The 20,984-nt window shown below is 38.6% G+C and overlaps 1 protein-coding gene across 1 annotated transcript; it reads right to left on the reverse strand.

Annotated features, from left to right (window-relative positions):
* Positions 1 to 1,306: 1,306 nt before the first annotated feature.
* LOC111852608 (lysosome membrane protein 2-like) lies at positions 1,307 to 19,204 on the reverse strand. Its single transcript, XM_023828726.2, has 12 exons — positions 18,842 to 19,204; positions 13,225 to 13,382; positions 12,657 to 12,804; positions 12,020 to 12,211; positions 10,169 to 10,260; positions 9,734 to 9,853; positions 7,482 to 7,660; positions 6,948 to 7,066; positions 5,510 to 5,583; positions 4,484 to 4,535; positions 4,188 to 4,340; positions 1,307 to 4,052 (listed from the first exon to the last, which is right to left on the reverse strand). Exons 1-12 carry the CDS (start codon positions 18,962 to 18,964, stop codon positions 3,918 to 3,920), a joined length of 1,545 nt encoding a protein of 514 aa, XP_023684494.2. The 5' UTR covers positions 18,965 to 19,204; the 3' UTR covers positions 1,307 to 3,917.
* Positions 19,205 to 20,984: the final 1,780 nt, after the last annotated feature.

The following is a 20,984-nucleotide window of genomic DNA, read 5'->3' on the forward strand; positions in this document are numbered from 1 at the left end:
CAACTTTTCCCTATTGTAGGAGAAGTCTTGCCACAGATTCTCAGTCGGAATGAAGTCTGGGCTTTGACTGGCTATTTTACAACATTCGAGTTCTTGATTTTAAAACACGCCAGTGTAGTTTTGGCTGTATATTTAGGGTCCAGCTGCAAGGTGAGCCCCTACCCCAGGCTCAGGGCTGTTGCGGACAAACAGGATTTCCTCTCCAAGTATTTGGCTCCATTGACCTTGAGAAGAAGCAGCAGGGAAACATGAGCATTTTGTACCCAGTCAGTAGTGAAGGAGTTTAATGTTCTGAACCAATCGTGCTGTCCTTGATAGTGGATTCATGTGTAGCCCTTATACATGAATCTTCACGGGACAAAATAAAGTTCAAGAGTAGTTGGAGCCACATAATGATTGGCTACAGTATATGACATTATTCAAGGGTAACAATGGAGATGTTAAGTGTCTGTATTATACATTATCATTGCCACCGAGTGTACAGTACTGTCCATTCCTTACACCAATCAAATAGCTCCCCGTCTTCCTCTCCAGCTATATCTCGCAGTGCCAGCTCCACGGGGAACCATAGCCACAACAGGATGTGGCTAATTCAGAAATAAACAGGCTTGTTCAGGAAGCAGATATCAGCCCATGGTATCATATAGAGATACCTCTTTAAAACTCTTTAAATACCCAGTCGTCCAACTGACCTGTTGCCAATTAGCCTAATTAGTTGTGAAATATTCAAGCAGATGTTTCTGTTTTTGCATTACACTTTTCCAGTCTTTTGTTGCCCCTGTTCCAACTTTTTTTTAAAGGTGTTGATGGCATCAAATTCAAATTGAGCGTATATTTAAATTTGTCATAAAACGCTACAGTTTCTCAGGTTCCACATTCGATGTGTTGTCTTTGGATGTGCAATGTGTGTATTATTGATTGAATAATGAAGTGTCTGAAATAGAAACTATATTCCATTTATATATTTAATTTTAAACGTGTAGCCAGGCACTCGTGGGTTCTGGCCCAAGTGGTCACATGTGTGGACTATATGCTGAGTGAACGGTCCTAAACCTTTTTTTTTTACAGCCCCATTTCCAAAAAAGTTGGGACGCTTAGTAAAATGTAAATAGAAACAGGATGCGGTGGGAAGCCAGTGTAAGCCGGTGTACTAAAGGAGACTCACACACAAAGGCCACAGACGGTGGGAAAAGACACCAATGTACCATCATGCGATCAAAGTAAACAGAAAATGGGCAAAATCAACAAATTGAAGATCAAAGGGCACAAAAAAACAGAATGAACCCAGAAACCAAAAGGCTGATACTTCAGCAAAGCGTATACTTTTATTTAACTATTTGTATTACAATGTTTTTATGAAAGCATAAAAGAAAACGTCTTAAACAGTTCTTAAAATTTTAAAACCATGCTGCTACTACTAATTTTTGTTATATCTAAAGATTTTCAATATGATGCCTCACTTGAATAACAAAGAAAACAAAGTAAATATGAGCCAGATGTGGTACATACTGTAGCATCAGTGCAGGAGGTTATCTACATGTTTGACCATAAATAAGTCTAACTTACATATAACTTACAGGTCATCTGCAATTAATTATAATTTACATCCAGGTACTTCCATAATTTCAAATTATATTACAAATTATTATAAAAAATAATACTGTCTTATAGTCTGTGTTGCAACATAATTTTTATCTGATTCTCAAAGCTCCAAAAAAACCAAATCCTTTTTGCCAGCATTTACCCCAATGCTGTTATCGCTGCATATGATGAAGGCGAGAGCTGTAGATATGTATGAAATATTTTCTAGTTGTAGTCAAACTTCCTCGCATCACATAGAAAAAAAGATATATGTTGCTCATACAGGTGGGAAAGAAAACAATCACACAATCTAATTTTTTTAACCTTCCCAAAGACTGTAATCTAATACTCAACAAACAGCACACAGGTCAACATGTGAAAATTGACTGACTGCAAGAGAAATACTACATATTGATGTCTGTGGATGTAGCTGTGGTGTCACAAGAAGGAAAGAAACACAGCTCAGCTGTCCTAGCCAGTGCAGTGTCCTCTCTGCCACCATACCGCAGACACTCAGTGGTGTGGCCGGGGAATGAAAGCAGACCCCAATCCCAGCATGCACTCTGCTTTGACCAGTGTACCCCTTTTACAGTACATACATTGGAACATTATTCTTAAACTCTATTTGACATGGCCTGGTACTTTCAATGAAGCATGGGTACTTGCTTTATTTACTTCAGAGGTCAAGAATAATCTCTCTGTGAAGGATGGATACTTGCTTTGTTTAACTTAGAGATCAAGAATAATCTCTCTGTGAAGGATGGGTGGCACGGTGAGTTGGTAGGTGCTGTGCCAGGCACAATGTTGCAAAGGTAAAAAAAAAAAGTCAACATACTACTCTAACAGCCCTAGATCATTAGATCAGCTACTATACATGCATATCGCAAAGGCAACATGGTTATTTGTCAAGTTGCTGAATGCATAGCCCCCCACTGCTGAGATGGTAGCACACATTAGTAATTTACTTGTAAATGCAAGGCTGTATCACATTTATTTATAGTTTTAGCCATATAATTCTACTCTATCATTTCTTTAAATAATATAGGCATAAAAAGTTATTTATCTCACTGTTTATCACAATTCTGCAGAAGAATTTTAACTCTAGAAACAGCCCTTCCTGTCATGCGTATGTAAAGTTGGTCACAGCAAGTATAATATGTACAACACATAGTGAACAAATACGAAGCTAAGGTCTCAGTTACCTAAGCTGATAATGTAATGATTGTGCTCTATGAAGTTATACCATTGAGGAAACAGATTAATGAAGAACTTGTGTATTCAACTTCACTTGTCAGAATTGCATAATAGCCATTATTAAAATGCACAACAAAACCTACAAAGGGGTTAAAATGATCATGAAAAGAAGACAATGTAATGCCAATAGAAAAATTCACATTATAAACCTGGTTAAATTATGTATTACTGATATTCCTGATGATATCATAATATGATTCATAATCAAATCATTTTTCAGTGTAACTGTAGTTTTCAAACATTGTCCAATACAACTACAATAGGGAGCATGGGAAAAGAACCAGTTCATGACCAATACATGGACATTATTGTCTTATAGTTAGATTATAGCTATGATTCTTATAGAAACAATTCAGTAAAGGGAATGTAAATGGTTTAATTGATCAAAAAATAATGATAAATGCTTGTGTGTAAAAGCCAACAAACACTGTGCTTGCTCTTTAGCCGAAAGTTTTTTAGGAATTTCTGCAGTGAGAACATGTCTACCACAAGAGAGACATTGGACACTTATCAATAAGTGCTCTTACTTTTACAAGCAGAAGGTACCCATGAATGTGTGTGGCATGTTTCAGGAAAACTGATTGTACATTACAGGGTATCCATCCATCAGTCCATCGATTGTCTGCTTATTTAAAACAGGATCGTGGAATGATGGGATTGTAGCATCACTTTGACTACACTGATAGTGTGGAACATTGAAAAAGAGATTGCACATCCATTTACAGTGTATATTCAGATCTTAATATTGTGTTTTTATATCAACATATCCTTGTAACCTGGGTGACCATGCCTCAGTTTGTACACTTTTCTAATGTCAGCTGTACACTGTCCATATGCTAGGAGCCCAGTCCTGTTTCCTGATGAACACGACATATGAATAGAACACAGGCTTCATGTGTTCCTGGGCACACAAATGACTGCACTGGCTCAGGTCACGTCATCTGGAAGTGCAGCATTTAATTTGACAGTCCTGAGCAAAGGTATGACATGAACCACTGCGTAGAAGCTTTCATTACTACAGTCACTGTATCCCGCCCCACCGCCTCCCAGTCCCCCCCCCCCCCCCCCAGGTCGTCTCCGTTTCAGGATTTCTCTCCATCCACTGTGGACATGCCAATATGGGAGCCATTTTTTAAGGGCAGAGTCAGATCACTTTCTGCAGGATCTTCTGTTTTATAATTGACCGGAGTGTACGCTGCATTGTGCTTTGTGTTTTTCTGTGAAGAGAAAAAAAGTAATCGATTAAACATATATATAATATATATATAATAGATTAAATAAAAATATAAATCACGGTAGCTTAAAAAAAGTTTTTTTTGTGACCTGATTGTAACGTTCGCTAATGAGATTACCTTCTGCTGATGGAACCTGAAGACAAGGATAATGAATACCAGAAGCATGATGACCCCCAAACCAATAATCAGCAAGGGGAAGTTGGAGACCAACTTCTCTATAAGCAGTAACTTCTTCATCTTCATTGATGAAGCATCATCGATCACCACTGACTGGAAATACATTAAACGATCGTTTAAAAAAATATATCATGTAAAACAGTTACTACAAGATGAAGAAATAAGGAACTAAGTACATTGTAGTGCTAGGGAGAGGTCCAGGGGAAGTTAAAATTAAGACAAAGATGGTATCTTACCTCATTTATAAACATAACTGGGAAGATAGTCCGATTCAGATATTTTGTTGCCCTAATAGAAAGTAGAAGACATTTTCAGATCAAGTTTTTAAACGGGCATTAATTTTTCTAGGTTAAGCAAACTTATTCCACACTTACTTCAGAAAACCATTATCCAGTAAGGGCATTTTTTATTTACAACCACAAAGGTAACACTTTATTTGACGGGGCACAAATAATATAGTATTAGGCTATTACTTAGGTATTAACTAACCACAGTTTAAGTCTTAGTTACATACTGATCTCAGGTTAATTCATCATTAATGAATCATGATGCATGTTTTATCTCAAGCTGTTGCTATATTCGTTACTATATCTGTTAATTCTGTAAACCTTTGTGCACTATTGAAGGAACAAGTAATGAATAACACAAGTGAAATACTGATCTCGTTTTTTAATCATTAATGAATAGTGCCGCATGTTTTATGTGAAGTAGCAACTATATTTGTTCACAATTTGTTCATGATCTGTAGTTCAGTAGTAACTGAGTTGTTATACTTTTTTGGTATAATGAAGTGTTACCACATTGAATAATGACATAACTGATTATGTGGTGCAGGACTGGGGCACTATAAAGGGGGGAGATGAGTATCAGGGGCCCTAAAAAATTTGAAACATAACTGAACTGGTCTGGGGTGGGGAGCCTAACATGATACGCTTTCACGGGGCCCAAAAACTCTAGCAACACCCCTGCTGCAGAGAACCTGGAGTCCATCTCAAGAAACACAGGACAAGAGGCTGGGGGAACTATGGAGGGGAGTAAAGTCCATCAGACACACTCCCCTTGGGCCATTTAGAGAAATCAATTTACGTAACAGTCTGTGAGAATCAAACCTACTGTCCCATAGGTGTGAAGCTTCAGTGCTATCCTTCAAACCACTGCGTCATGCTAATATTGCATTCGTTATTTGTACTTGCTGACACTAATCGGTACAGCATTTTTCTGGTAGGAGTACCTGCAGAAAAGGAGGCCTATTTTCTACTTACGGGAAACCGCTGATTCTTTCCAGAAGGATATTTATTTGAGCTCTTTTGGAGGCACGAACAGGAATACCGGTGGTCTGCAATATGAATATAATATAAAACAAATACCTTATATAGAAAGCATAACATGGTACAGTATATGGAAAGCATTCTACCACTGGTAATTTTCTGTGTTTTGCTAAGTTTAAATCTCATTTCTAATTCTTATGACTACATCTATTCTATGAACACTCGATGGTAATGTGCACACAGTGGCCAGTTTATTACGTACACATAGTTCTAAACACAAACAACCTGTTCCTCTGAATAGCAAGTCATGTGGTTTGCAGCTGAATGCAGGCAGAGTCAAGAGGTTCAGTTACTGTTTGGCTGAGCATCTGAACAGCTAAGATGCCTGATCTAACCGATTTTGAATGCGGTGTGTTTGTTGGTGCCACTTGTGGCATTTCAGAAATTTAGCAGCAGCCACTTTTCTGGGAACTTTCGCATAAAACACTTTCTGGAAATCACAGACAATAGTGCAATAACTGGGTTGGGGAAAGAACAACAGTATAAGTGGCAGTTTTGTGCATAAAAAACACCTCATTAATAACAGAGGAGAAATGCCAGGCTCGTTAAAGCTAACAGGAAGGTCATAAGTGCAAAAATAACAGCTTGGTACAACAGTGGCATGCAGAAAGGCATCTTTGAATGCGCAACTCATACCCTTGACATGATTATGGAGGTAGAAATGGCACCTACACAGTGCTGGCTAGGTGTACCTAATAAAGGGACCGTATATAATACATATATCTGCCAGTCTATGTCTCTGAGTGTCTGAAACTGCTACAGGTACAAACCCATATACTCCTCTACCTTTGAAGCAATTCTAAACGAAAGAGTCCTACTCAGACTAGAGAGGTGTGCATAATAAGGTGGCCATTGAGTGTATATTGTCTTATTTGCACAATTATTTTTAGGCATAAACAAATAAAAAGAATACTCTATAAGGTCAGAACACATAAAGTACACTGTCAGAAAAAAGGTACCAATTTGTACCTTTGAGGGTACAGTGACTTGTCACTGGAGCTGTACCCTAAGGGGTCTGCCAATTGTACCCTAGCTGTAAGTTAATGTACCATTTAAGATACAGAAATGGACTCTGAGGAGCATTTTTGTATCATTAGGGGTACATTAATGTTGTTTGTACCTTGGGGAACAAACCTGTATGAGGGCTGCACCATTTTTTCTGACAGTGTGTACCATAGAATCATATAATAAAAGGACTCGCATATGAGGAAATTAAGGTAACTTTTCCATTGTATTGTTAATTACCTGGGCCAAGTAATCAAATTTATACAGTATTAAAAAATGAAATGAGGTACTGTACACTAAAATATGAACACTGGATAAAATGATACTCCTTTGTTAATTTATTTAAGTTTGAACAAGCCCCCTGTACCGGATTAATGTCAAGATATGTTTGATGGTCCTCTTGGTTTGGAGACAACCCGTCAATGGCCTGAACATATTTCCTGTCTCCCAGGTAGAAATGGGGAAATGAGACGATGACAGGGGCCCCTGTAGCGACAGGAGAATGACATGTCACCCTGTTTTCACTGATAATGCACAGGGGTAATATTCGCATATACATCTGTCAAAGCAAAACTCATGGCACACAAGATAAAAAAAGTGCAACAGTCTAATAATAATCCTCTTTCTCTTCTGTGTGAGAGGCCATTTGTGGGAAAGGAAACACCATCTGACCCCAATCTTGCACTCTGTATTCATTTGAAATGCTGTGGACTCCAAGAACACGATGTATTCATCAGGGAACAGTTTTGAAAAAGTAACAATACTTTCCAAAGCCAGTATTTAGGGCTATAGATTATTGGGCCCCAATCCTGAACCGAAAATTCCTACTTTGATACGTGTCTTGCTGTGTTCAGACTTGGCAGATGACATGTTTGACTGGACTAGGGATGACCTTTCTTACCATCACGGCAAACGCTGACATCAAGCACGCCCGTGCCTAGGCAGTTGCCAGTGGTCACACAGAACCCAGCGTTAGCAGGGTTCTCCTCAGCGCTGGCCAGAACTTCTCGAGGAGGTGCGAAGCGGTACGCAGGGATCCCTTTGACCTCCACATCTTCTATGTACTCCATATATATGGACCTTCATGTAATGTGAGACAGAGCAGAAACTCAGCCAACGCACAGACCCTCATGCATGTGCAGAGATACATTCCATCACAAATTCATACTCATATATATGCTCCAAATGAATCTTAGCTTAATTTACAATCAAAGTTTTGACATTGTCTAACTAGACGTGACAGCATGAAACAGACCTGGGCAAAAGCCAGCATATGGGCCGTATCCAGGCCAGAAGGAGCTATTCTTACTGTTAATAAACTTTAACAGGTTTTATGTGTAAATCTAAAAATATCTGTATAGGTGTTTGCCCACACAGTATTCTTTGAATTAATAATAAAATATAAATATTCTTCACATGAAATATATGCCTGCCTTATCCTGTTCTGTCTGTTTCCCTGTTTGGCCAGCAAGTGTCGCTAGCCATCCTGTTCTTTCCCCAGTTTTTAGCTCTGTCCTGTGCCTAATGTGTTCCCCTATTCCCCAGGCCGCCATGTGGCTGAATGGGCTAAGCGGGCAGCTACAAACCAAGCCTTGTGCACTAGGGCCTATTTGTATACTATGCTAATTATGTTTTCTTGTCTTTCTGCATAGCTCCTTGATTTGTACCTTTGTTAGTTATCCTTACTTGTAGTCACATCATGTTTCACCTGTGTTCTTTGTACCTCCTAGCATTTGATTCCTGAGTGCCTGTTAACAATCCTCACCTGTTCCCTATAGTTCCTAGTCATTTGTATGTAATTGGTAATAACCCATACCTGTCTCTTGTTGTCATGTGTGCATATAAGCACCTACCTCTGCCCTGTTCTTCGGTTGTGAGTATTGTTACTGCTGTGTGTTTGCTCTTGTGTGTTCCCTGTATGCACAGAGAGTTGTTGCTAGCCTGCATATTTTCCCCTCTATGTCTATATGCTTTAGTTCTACTCTTGCTGGTTTTGGATAGTCCCTTTTGGTTGAGTTCAGTTTGTAATAAATGAGACCCAGCTGGTTTTCTCAACAGGCAAAACATAAGTGGTATACAGACAGAGTAAAGCAGTTATGAAGGAAATTGCTCTTGATAAAATTGTTTCTATCATAGCAGCCTTGTGTGCCAAAATATTCCCATGGCATCAACATGACAATAAGAAGACGTCGCCCATTATAGGTGAAAAGTCACAGCCATAAAAACATGACCTCCATGCAAATGCTGGGGTCAAATTTTCCACTGCAGGAATTTTTAGCACAGTAGAGCTGTCATTTCCATAATCACTTGTTTACTTCAGTCAAGGTTGTCCAGATAATTTTAGTACATTGTGTGTGTGAATGTGTGTGGTTTCATGGTTACACAAACATGAATTTAATGATCTACAATTAATGGACAGTGAATTATTTATAAAACATATTGTCTTCTAACCCAGAAATAAATCCACATACTGCTTAGATTTAAAGTAAACATTTTGTGAAATTGAAAAGAAATGTTTTTTTCATAACAGTTTTATGAACATTAAATAGATGTTTGTTAATTTACTGTAAAGGTTAGGTATCTCTAAAATGAAGAATGCTGCATTACCGAGAATCTTCCTCATTTGACAATATACTTTTGTTGGTTAATAATTCAAATTAAAATCCTAAACAGTAATAAATAGTAGATTTTTTTTCAATTTTAATTCATCGAATGCAGGAGTCAAAGCACAAAAGACTCACCTTAATTGTATGGATTTTTTTTTTGGGATTGGTCATTAAATCACAGAAAATCACAGAATAAAAATGTATTTGAGCATTGAGATTATTTTAATCTGGCACATTGTGGTTCGTAAAGTATGATGAAAATGGAACCAGTGCTTGATAACTTTTTACTACTGAGTGCTATTTTATTGTTCATTTATTAAAGTTGTGCATAGTTCAGTGGATTGAGTGGCTTCATGACTTCTGTTAGAAATCTCTAAAGCAGTATTTCCCAACGTGCTCCTCAGGGACCGATAGCCGGCCCATGTTTTTTCTCACTCCCAGCTCCCGCTAAAACGTGGACTGTCTGTGGGTCCCCAAGGACCGGATTGGGAAGCACTTCTCTAAAGAGTTTTTACTGGCACTGACTTTGCCAACCCCGCCTACCAACCTGCAGAGGTCGGGAGAGAAGACATCGAGGCGCTCCTTCCTGGACAGAAGTGGGTGGAAGGTGCTGCCGTCGGTGCCGTTGATCATGTTGCTCTGGTTGGAGGACCACCACGTCAACCGGCTGCAAAGAGGACAATGCTGGAGAAATGAACACATCCTGCTCCCAGTACATGCATTCAAAAAAAAAAAGTGTGTTAAAAATTCAATATCAGGATGTTTTCTCTTGACATATGATCATTAGAGAAACTGGGTTAAAGGGTATACACTATGACTCACTAAACTCACATATACATTGTAATTGCTAATATAACTTATGAAGTCATTGGGACACACATTTTGACTCAGAGACAGTTTTCTTTGCAGCTATACAAATTTCATTTTTCTTTTCTTTTTGCTTTTCTCTTGCTTTTGAATGATCCTTTATCCTTCCTGTTACCTTTCGCCGTTCCATGCAACTACTTTGGTGTAGTCCAAGGAGTCACTTTCACCCGTGAGGAAAACAAAATGATTGTCTAGGCTTCCATTTTTCTGGCAAGAGAAATAAAGAAAGTGTGTTTTTTTCCAGGTCCTAACAGCAACTATTATAATGCCAGTATATAAAAAACAATAATCAAAAATTGTAGATCTATATTCTATTGAAGGAATTGCAGATCATTAGAGTCAAATAAATATTCAGATTATGCCTTCACCACAACCTTGCTGAACAGATAAGAGATCGAATGGTAAAACACACCAAAATAGTTTTCAGGACTCCGTCATAGATCTGTGAGTTAGCAAGAGTCAGCTTTGAGCCATATTGAATTAAGACAAAAAGTCAAGATGTCCATAATATGTACGTGTACTTTATGTACACCCTCGCACACTCATATACCCTCACTGCCACTTTATTAGAACACCAGTATAGCTGCTCGTTCACACAAATATCTAGTCAGCCAATCATGTGGGATCAATTCAGTACTGTATGTAAAATCATTCAGACATGGGTCAAAAGCTTCAGTTAATGGTCAGTTCAAAAATGATAATGAGTACAAAGGTGATTTATGATTGTGGCATGGCTGTTGGTGCCAGGTGGGGTGGGCTGAGTATTGCAGAAAGTGCTGATCTCATGGGATTTTCACACATTTGAACAGTTGAATGGCATACATCCAAGGACCCAACTTATGTCAACAGTTCAGGCCAGATGATGTAGAGATGTGGTGTGTCATTTCTTGGCACACATTGAGGCCCCTAAAACCGACATCATTTAAGAGCCACAGCCACATCTGAGTATTGTTACCTATCACGTGTATCGTTTATGGCCAAAATGTACCCAACTTCCACTTAAAGCAGGACAATGCGTCATCTCACTAAGCAGAAGTCCTGTCAAGCCTAGTTTCATGAACATAACATTGAGTTCAGTGTAGTTCAATGATCACCAGACCTAAATCCCAGAGCACATTTAGGATGTGGTGGAACTGGTGATTCAAAGCTAATAAATCTGCAGACATTGCAAGATTTAATTTTGTCAATATGGACCAGGATCTCTAAGGAATGTTCCCAACTCCATATGCAGTCCATGCCACAAAGAATTCAATTCTGGCTGTTCTGAGAGCAAAGAGGCTCCCGCAGTATTAGAATGGTGTTCCAAATAAAGTGGCCAATGAGTGTATAAGGTACCAGTCAAAAGTTTGGACACTCCAAGTCACCTACAAAGGACAGCGATAATGTCTCATACAGTAGAAATTATTTTGGAGGAGTTTGACCAGAGAGTGAAGGAAAAGCGGCCAGTGAGTGCTCAGTGTATACTGTATATGGGAGCTTCTTCAGGACAGCTGGACAAGCATCCCAGGAGGCCACCTCATCAAACTGGCCTAGAGGAGACACTAGGGTCAGCCCGTCCCTGGAGCAGTTGGGGTTAAGGGTTGTGCGATGCTGGGATCACTCTGCCGACCCAAGGATTTGAGTCCCACCCCAAAGAGCTGCCTCCCCCAGCAAATTATTTTTTTTGTTGAATACACTTTTAGTTAGTGCATAATTCCATATGTTATTTAGCAGTTTTGATGTCTTTTTGATGTCTATAGTTATTCTAAAATGTAGAGAATAGTACAAATAAACCTTTCTATGGGTGGGTGGGTCCAAACTTTTGACTGGTAATGTATATACATAAAAAATATTTTAATATTAGACACTGGCATTGAATATTTGTCTGCCTTTGAATCATCACTGTTTCATGAATGTTACAATGAACATGTTTCCTTTGTCTGTCCCCACACAAAGAACATACGCCCGCCTGTGTGATGGGTCATACCTTGTACATGAGCCCAAAGTACTCGTGAATCTCAGGCTTTGAGGTACGAAGGCGTGTCAGCAGCGGGTCTTTGAAACCCCACAGCAACTCATGAACAGGTCGTGTCATGAAAAGCCCAACGCCTAAGGACTTCATCCAGATGGACACCATACTGCTCGTCCAAAAGCTGCCCTTCACTTTGTTCATCACTGCCTGTCATTAAAAACAATAACAATTAATTAGAGACAAAGAATATTTGGCCATGGCTATTTGTTACCTTGTAATCAGAGAGTGTGATCTGGAACCATTAACCCCTCCTAAATGTACAGAACAATAAAACACCAAATCTAATGTCAAATCAATACAGAAAACAACCCGAGATGGTGTTTTTTGAAAAATTACATCCATTATCAAATTGATTACGTATCAAAATGTGCAGTTTATATCAAACAGCATCTGTAACAGAGATTTTTTTTTTGTTGCTGTAAAGCTATGTTTTGCTGAGAAAAGTCATGCTGCAACGATTAGGTAGGCATATGGATGTTTTTGAAGTTGATATTGGAACTGACATCGGCAGATTGAATTCTACATTCCCAGACATGCTTTGAGTAGAAAACAGAACAGGTGGTAAGGTCTCAGTTAAGTTCAGGGGACTCACCACTGCAGGGATGTTAACAATTGTCACAAGGTCAACTTCTGGGTCACCGGCTGACATGTCCCTCTCAAATACAAAAGTCTTTGGACTATAGGCAGAGACTTTAGTTCCATTCTCCACAAAGGTCACATTCTCCCTGGGCCTGTATTCCCTGGTTAAATTAATTAAATTTTTAGTTCATCAATTGCTGAAGAATCAGATTAGAAAAGATGTCATTATTAATCTGATGATTGTTGTATTTTCTTATTGCAAATTTGTTCTCGGTTTGAAAAATGGGATAAAATTGTGTATCTAAATCCCTTTTGCCCAGACGTTGGGTAATTGGGTGTTCAGGTTCAGCATCTTTACGATTAAGAATAAGGATCCTCTTCATTTGACAATATACCCATAAATGAATAATAATTCAAATTAAAACCTTAAATAAATCCAAAAAAAAACTTCTATCTTTGTTCTAGTCTTGAAGGCCACCCTTTTGCTTTCCTGCTTCTGCACTTGCTGGGATGTGAGAGAATATCTTAACATGAAATACAAAGAGTTTCACGAATGCAGCCATGTGCAGTAATCTGCTCACCTGTATGTGTACGGTCCCATCTGAGTAACCGCTGCCCTGCCCCCCGCCAGAAACTCCTCTGGATTTGTGACATTATAGAAGTAATACTGCATATACACTGGGGGAGGGGGGTTCTTCCAAGACTCAAACACTCGACTCCCCTCTGTCAAAGTTATCTCCTGGGGATTAAGGGAAGACACAACACAATGAACAATAAACATTCTGTAGCTTAAATGAAAGAACAATAAGGATGTTTGTTTATAATGTTTCCTATAATAGGCAAATGTGTAATAACACGTGTCTGCAAGTAATTTTGTCTGCGGGTTTATTTACATACATTAAGATCAAAAAGAAGAATCAATCAGAATAATATTACAACTATCTCTGTCTGTAGGGGTTTCAGTTTTAGAAAACTAAATGAATGCCACTGATCAATTTTATTGGCCATCTCAGCAAGGCGTTTCCTTTGGTTTAACCACAGGTTGTGCAGAAAGTTTACAAGGGCACAACAGACAAATCATCCTCTTGGTTCCCACAGTAAAAAAAATAAAATAAACACAGCTGTCATAATTTCACGAAATCAGTCCAACTTCAAAGCACCAGGGAAAAAAGTAGCAGAATTGCTTTTATTCCCAACAGATGTTCTGTGAGCAGCGAAAGGTTGATCGTTCAGTTTTTGTAAATCTGTGGTAGTATGTGACAGGAGACACAAATGCCATCTGTTCTGGACTGTCATGAAGACTGCAAATAACAAAGATGGTTTTTTTTGAAGATATTACATTTATCAAGCTGCAGTGTTAATAAAGCTTTCTGGGAATGAGCCGCTTCTTTGTACTTATTTCACAACATTCATGAGTTACAGCTACAGCTGGAAAACAGCTGGAAAAGGATCAGCCATGGACCTTACACAAGAACATCATTTGATGTGTAACACATTTCATTTGTCCCAGAGCTTCCAGTTTCTTGAAGAATAACTACTAGTGTAAAAAATGATAAACATATAATATAAGGCTGATTTATTCAGGAAGCATAAACTTGTCGTAGGTGAACAGGTATCATTTCAACATCAGTAATAACATTTCTTGTTTGCTGTCATCCATAAGGACAGCAACTGTGACCTATTCCAAGATTAATAATGTTGTTATTTATAGAGCACTGATAATTACTAGAATTTAGAAGTAGATGATCAGCGGTCATTGTTGACGCACCACAGCACACAGCAACGAAATGTGTCCTCTGCATTTAACCCATATGCGACATTGTGACATAGCAGGGGGCAGCTAATTCAGCACACAGGGGCAGTACCTTGCTGGCGGGGCAATCAAACCATCAATCTTTCAATTACAAGTGTGCTTCCCTAATCATTAAGACACCACTGCCCACATGATGCTACCCACTACTAATTACTAATTACAAAGCAACCAGACAGTACAGTTTTATCTCCTGTAAATGTATTGGTGTGCTGGGTCAGAGGTGAAAATTTCAGGTCCAGAAAGTACAAATCCAGACCACGATTTTGTTTCAACAAACCAGTTGAGTACTCTGTGACTGTGACTCTTCATACTCAGCTGGTTGGTTGAACAAAATCTTGGTCCTGCAAATGCTCCTCCAGGTTGTTGGGGACAACCATGTGGTCACATGAATGCTATTTCATTGGAAAATACCTCAATCCTCAATCCACATACCACTGAAGCAAAAGAGGCTTACAAAACAAGGTTTTATTTGTTTTATCTTTGTTCACCTCTAATAAGAAACAAAAGTTTGGCTATTCTGACTAAAGAATGAACAAATAAGGTGATGAAGTAGTTTAGCAAGCATCATGGATGATTTTTTTACTGTATTTGTGAAGCTGCATTAGAATATTTGACCCAAATTGAGAAATGGAACCCGTGTACCAAGCAGATCATGCTGTCAAATGGGCTGAACAAATTAGCTGACAGTGTACTTTAGATGACAGAGAGACTAGAAGCACTAGCACAATTAATCAAATACAAAAAGAGGTTAAATAAATATTTAAGTTAAGTAGACCAAATGCTTAAATAAAGTCCAGAGATTATGTTTATTCTAGGGCAATAATAAGGGAAAACCAGCTGCCTGACAAACAATATATAATTTTTCATTCATATTAAACTTCCATAAGTAATGCTACAAGCTGTAGATCGTTTTAAAACAAAGCACCATTAAAAACATATACCATGCAGACTATACACTCACCTAAAGGATTATTAGGAACACCATACTAATACGGTGTTTGACCCCCTTTCGCCTTCAGAACTGCCTTAATTCTACGTGGCATTGATTCAACAAGGTGCTGAAAGCATTCTTTAGAAATGTTGGCCCATATTGATAGGATAGCATCTTACAGTTGATGGAGATTTGTGGGATGCACATCCAGGGCACGAAGCTCCCGTTCCACTACATCCCAAAGATGCTCTATTGGGTTGAGATCTGGTGACTGTGGGGGCCATTGTAGTACAGTGAACTCATTGTCATGTTCAAGAAACCAATTTGAAATGATTCGAGCTTTGTGACATGGTGCATTATCCTGCTGGAAGTAGCCATCAGAGGATGGGTACATGGTGGTCATAAAGGGATGGACATGGTCAGAAACAATGCTCAGGTAGGCCGTGGCATTTAAACGATGCCCAATTGGCACTAAGGGGCCTAAAGTGTGCCAAGAAAACATCCCCCACACCATTATACCACCACCACCAGCCTGCACAGTGGTAACAAGGCATGATGGATCCATGTTCTCATTCTGTTTACGCCAAATTCTGACTCTACCATTTGAATGTCTCAACAGAAATCGAGACTCATCAGACCAGGCAACATTTTTCCAGTCTTCAACTGTCCGATTTTGGTGAGCTCGTGCAAATTGTAGCCTCCTTTTCCTATTTGTAGTGGAGATGAGTGGTACCCGGTGGGGTCTTATGCTGTTGTAGCCCATCCGCCTCAAGGTTATGCTTCACAAATGCTTTGCTGCATACCTTGGTTGTAACGAATGGTTATTTCAGTCAAAGTTGCTCTTCTATCAGCTTGAATCAGTCGGCCCATTCTCCTCTGACCTCTAGCATCAACAAGGCATTTTCGCCCACAGGACTGCCGCATACTGGATGTTTTTCCCTTTGCACACCATTCTCTGTAAACCCTAGAAATGGCTGTGCGTGAAAATTCCAGTAACTGAGCAGATTGTGAAATACTCAGACCGGCCCGTTTGGCACCAACAACCATGCCACGCTCAAAATTGCTTAAATCACCTTTCTTTCCCATTCTGATATTCAGTTTGGAGTTCAGGAGATTGTCTTGACCAGGACCACACCCCTAAATGCATTGAAGCAACTGCCATGTGATTGGTTGATTAGATAATTGCATTAATGAGAAATTGAACAGGTGTTCCTAATAATCCTTTAGGTGAGTGTATATCGATATGTTGCTTTTTATTGAACATATTCAAATACACATAGGCATTGCTTGTCAGCAGATTCTTGTATGATAATATGTAAGTAAAAGAGCTCCAATGCCAATTAACCCTACTGACAGTGCCAACTCAAATCAGCTAGGATCAGGAATGAGTGGGAAACTCTAATACATTCTATGTACATATTTACATGCTTTAAGGATGACATTGCATACTAAATGTGAATGTTACAATCACAAAAGTAGCTAATATTTTCTAAGACATTAAATGAGACGTGAATACCCTAAATGAGACATTGTGGTCAATTCATGTTATGCAATTTTGGGTGGAGTCACTGGACCAATAGTTTACAGTGGTGTAACCTCACATTTCTCCCAGGCTTAACTCTTAACTGCATTGGCAGACATGTCACATGATATAGGCAAAAGGCGAGTTGAGCATGGAATTCCGGAGGTTTTGTAAAGGCTACTTGCTGTGCAGGACATAATCATGAACTCTGAACAAACACTTTAACCCTGTAGTGTTTTGATTCACTCTACTAATTGTTACTCAGCTAAATGAAACTCTTTGATGATGTGTGCCTGAATACCTTACACAACATGCAACCCAGTACAGGGTTAGAAGAAGCCTTGAGCCCATGCCAGAAATCACAGAGCACAGGGCTGAGGTACATCCTGCATGGAATTGCCAATCCATTACAACACAGACACATTTACAAACATACACTCTGGGCAGTTAATTTGGTCAAAGAACAAGCAAGCACACTTTGTAACATATTTTGTGACAGTGAATGTCTAGGAATGTCAATTCTCATTTATGACCACTGAATTTTCACAATATCCTAAATTAGGCAACTGCAATAATTGTTTAGTTAACCATTATTGCCTTAACATCTAAAACCAAGTGCAAACAACTGGCAATTCACATGGTTATTACAACTTTAAAAATAAGTCTCTCTATTTTGGTGTCTCAAAATACAAGTAACAATGCATACAAGACCTTGAACACTATTTCAATAAAAAATTAAAACGTCGCTACCATTATTAGTTTGTAATTTCTCAAACACATGCTAAATAAATGTACTACCAGTCTGCTCAAGTACATTCAGTTACCAGCCGTCAGCATCTGGCCATAAAGATATTCTCCATAATAATATATGTATTATGTCTAAAATCTCTTTATATTGTATCACGATGCAGTGATCCAGTGAGTCAAACACTGAACAGATGGTAAACTGTAACTGGCCAGCATTACACAGCAATAAGCTTCACCTCAATACCTAGCTAACTACTAACCCCATACTGTGAATGTTAGAACGAAGGAGCCCAGTCTATTTATAGATTTACAACATATAACATGTGTGTTTATATATAGCAGGAATTTAAAGTCATACTCTACTAGAGAGTTAGGAGCTGTTAGGTTATGTTAACCCCCTGGAGTTTCAAGGAAACCTGCAAAGAGACATGCACAATAGATTTTTTTTTCAGTTTATTTATATTTAACTTCGAAGGCTATCCAGAAAAGAATATCAGTAGTTATTGTTCTACAGGAGTCATTTGACTTCCCAGCTAAAGAAAACCATAGTAAATTAAAAAAAAAAAAAAAAAAAAAGTTGTGTCAAGACAACAAAAGGATATAACATCAGACATTAAAGTTCCTGTAATACTTTCGGGCTTTAAATTGACCTGCACCTTGTCTACATTCATGCAGTTGATCTCTCATACTTTAACGACTAGTCTTATTTAAAAATAGGTTTATAAATGCGCGCTGTTTAATTAGCGCTTCATTTCAATAGATGCATATTGAATTCTCTGGAGAACACTTACTGCTTACGACTGATGTGACATTGCCTATGACTGCTGCAATATAACGCGGACATTAGGCTCTTCGAGTCGTATGTTTAACGTTATATTTCAGTTAAGCGTACTGTAATTTCACGTCAATAATATATGTACAATGTAGAATATGAATAACTCACAATTATTTCATTGACAAGGACAAGTGGAACAAAGGGCGCCAGCTCACATGGTCAGAGTTAACGGTCTCATTGGTGACCTTGAAAACTTTAAAAGTTTCTCTTTTCATATAACATAAAAAAAATAAATGAATCACTATGCTTACCCAGTGATTTGTTTAACTTCATATGCTATACATTAAAAACAGCGGTATTTTCGTTAAATGAGACCCAGTTCCATAACACCTCCATGTAAATACGCTTACCTTTTTTAAGCGGCTATGCACCAGTGTCGGAAAGACCTGCGCGAGAAGCAAACCGATCCCGACTGTCAGGAGATGCGCGCAGACGATTCCCGTTGTGTACAATGCACACGACTTTCTTGTCATGATGTACGGATGATAATTACCAAGAAAATTACTAAATATAATATGTCGGATATTTTCCTATTGGCCACTTGTTTTTTCTTACAACGATTCAATCAATAATGCACCAATGAAGGGCTTATGAAAAGGCAGCTTTTGCTCTGCTCTCCACAGAAGTTAACGTGCAACGGTGAGTCTTCCACAGAGCTAGTAGATTTGACAGACAGTACTTCAACTATCTTGAATGGCCTTTACTAGCCGAAATAATTCTTTTTGGGTTTTCACGATGGGGGTGTGTCAGAGGGGGCGTGATTACACGCAAACTGTCCATCTGCGACTGTCACCGTTAGTCACGCTTTTGCTACGGTCCTTTTTATAGCCTCCTAAGATGTCATTTGTTACTTTCAATAGTCCCTGTTGCGAAACATCTGGTTATTCTTTTATAATATTACTTATTATTATTGTTGTTTGTTTTTGTGAATAATAGATAATAATAATAATAAGAAGAAGAAGAAGAAAAAGAAGAAGAAGAAGAAGAAGAAGATGAAGAAGAAGAAATTAAGAGCTTGTTTCTTGTTTCTGCGTTTAGGAAGTACGGAAGACACTATCAGAATATCGGCAGTCCTCTAGTCCAAACGTGTATAAAACACACTTACCTTACATATTGTATAATTGATAGACATACAGTATACTTTACTACTTTTCATTTTTAATATATAATTTCTATTTTATTTTTATTATAGGCAAAATAAGGAAAAGTAAAAAATAATAAATTTTAATATAACTTTATGAAAAGTACAAGTTCAAACTCCCATATGAGAAAAATACTCAGGGTGCCTGACCTGTCACCTACATTAGCTCAAGGATTTTTATCTCAGCTATATATAAACATTTTAGCTGTAGTTGAACAAATTAACACATTGCTGCCAATTTCCTTTCACTGATCAAAACATTGTACATGTCTGCTATTTGCACCTTCACCGCTAATTTATGTAGCGTTACTAAAAGCCAGCGTCCTTATGATCCAGAATCTACAGGTGTCATGAACTCAAGTGGTTCTGACACAACATGGCATGGTGCAGGAAGGAAGGCGGGCAACCCACTGGCGGCTCACAGGACGAACAGGGTTTATTAACAGAACACTAGGAACGCTACAAAAACAAAATGGACAATGAGGGGTCAAAAGTAAAAGGGGAATAAAGAAAGACTAACTACAAATGGAGCAGGGAAAACAAGGGGCAGGTGGGCACTTAGGCAGGTTACAAATCACACAATATTCAACATACATCAATGACTTCAGAAGGAACAGAAGAGGAACTTAAATACAAAAGGTTAACAAGGATAGGATAGGACAGGTGTAAACAATTAACCAATTGGGGAGTGTGCAGGACAACAAGCAATCAGGGTAGAATACACAAGGACTGGCACAAGAAAACAGGCAAAAGGTAAAACTAATAATTAACCCAAGCAACACAAACTAATTAACAGAATCTAACACTAGGGAATAACAAAGACAAGTAACACAACCAAGGCACAAAGAAAGAAACCAAAACCGTATACAAATCACAGGAACTAGAAAACTGATACAAATGAAACACAAGGGAACAAAATCTACAAAAATACAAAAACAGAGGAGGTAGGATTTGAACACAGCACTAAGGGGTACACAAGTTGCTACATGCTCAGCTGATTGAGCCAATCAGGGAACAAGAGAAACATTAAAGACTATGGGGGAAGACAGGAGAGACTGGGACAAGTAGACGCTAACCCTGACTACAGGCTGCATTTGAAATTAAATGAATTTTAGGTGAAATTTAGGGCTGCATAGCAAGTAATAGCAACTTTTTGTTTAGAACATAAGAACTATACAAACGAGAGGAGGCCATTCTGCCCATCGAGCTCGCTTGGGGAGAACTTAACTAATAGCTCAGTTGTTAAAATCTTATCTAGCTCTGATTTAAAGGAACCCAAGGATTCAGCTTGCACTATGTTATCAGGAAGACTATTCCATACTCTGACTACACGCTGTGTTGTTTTGTTGGCT

This window comes from Paramormyrops kingsleyae, chromosome 7, assembly GCF_048594095.1.
Source record: "Paramormyrops kingsleyae isolate MSU_618 chromosome 7, PKINGS_0.4, whole genome shotgun sequence".
Taxonomy (NCBI): domain Eukaryota; kingdom Metazoa; phylum Chordata; class Actinopteri; order Osteoglossiformes; family Mormyridae; genus Paramormyrops; species Paramormyrops kingsleyae.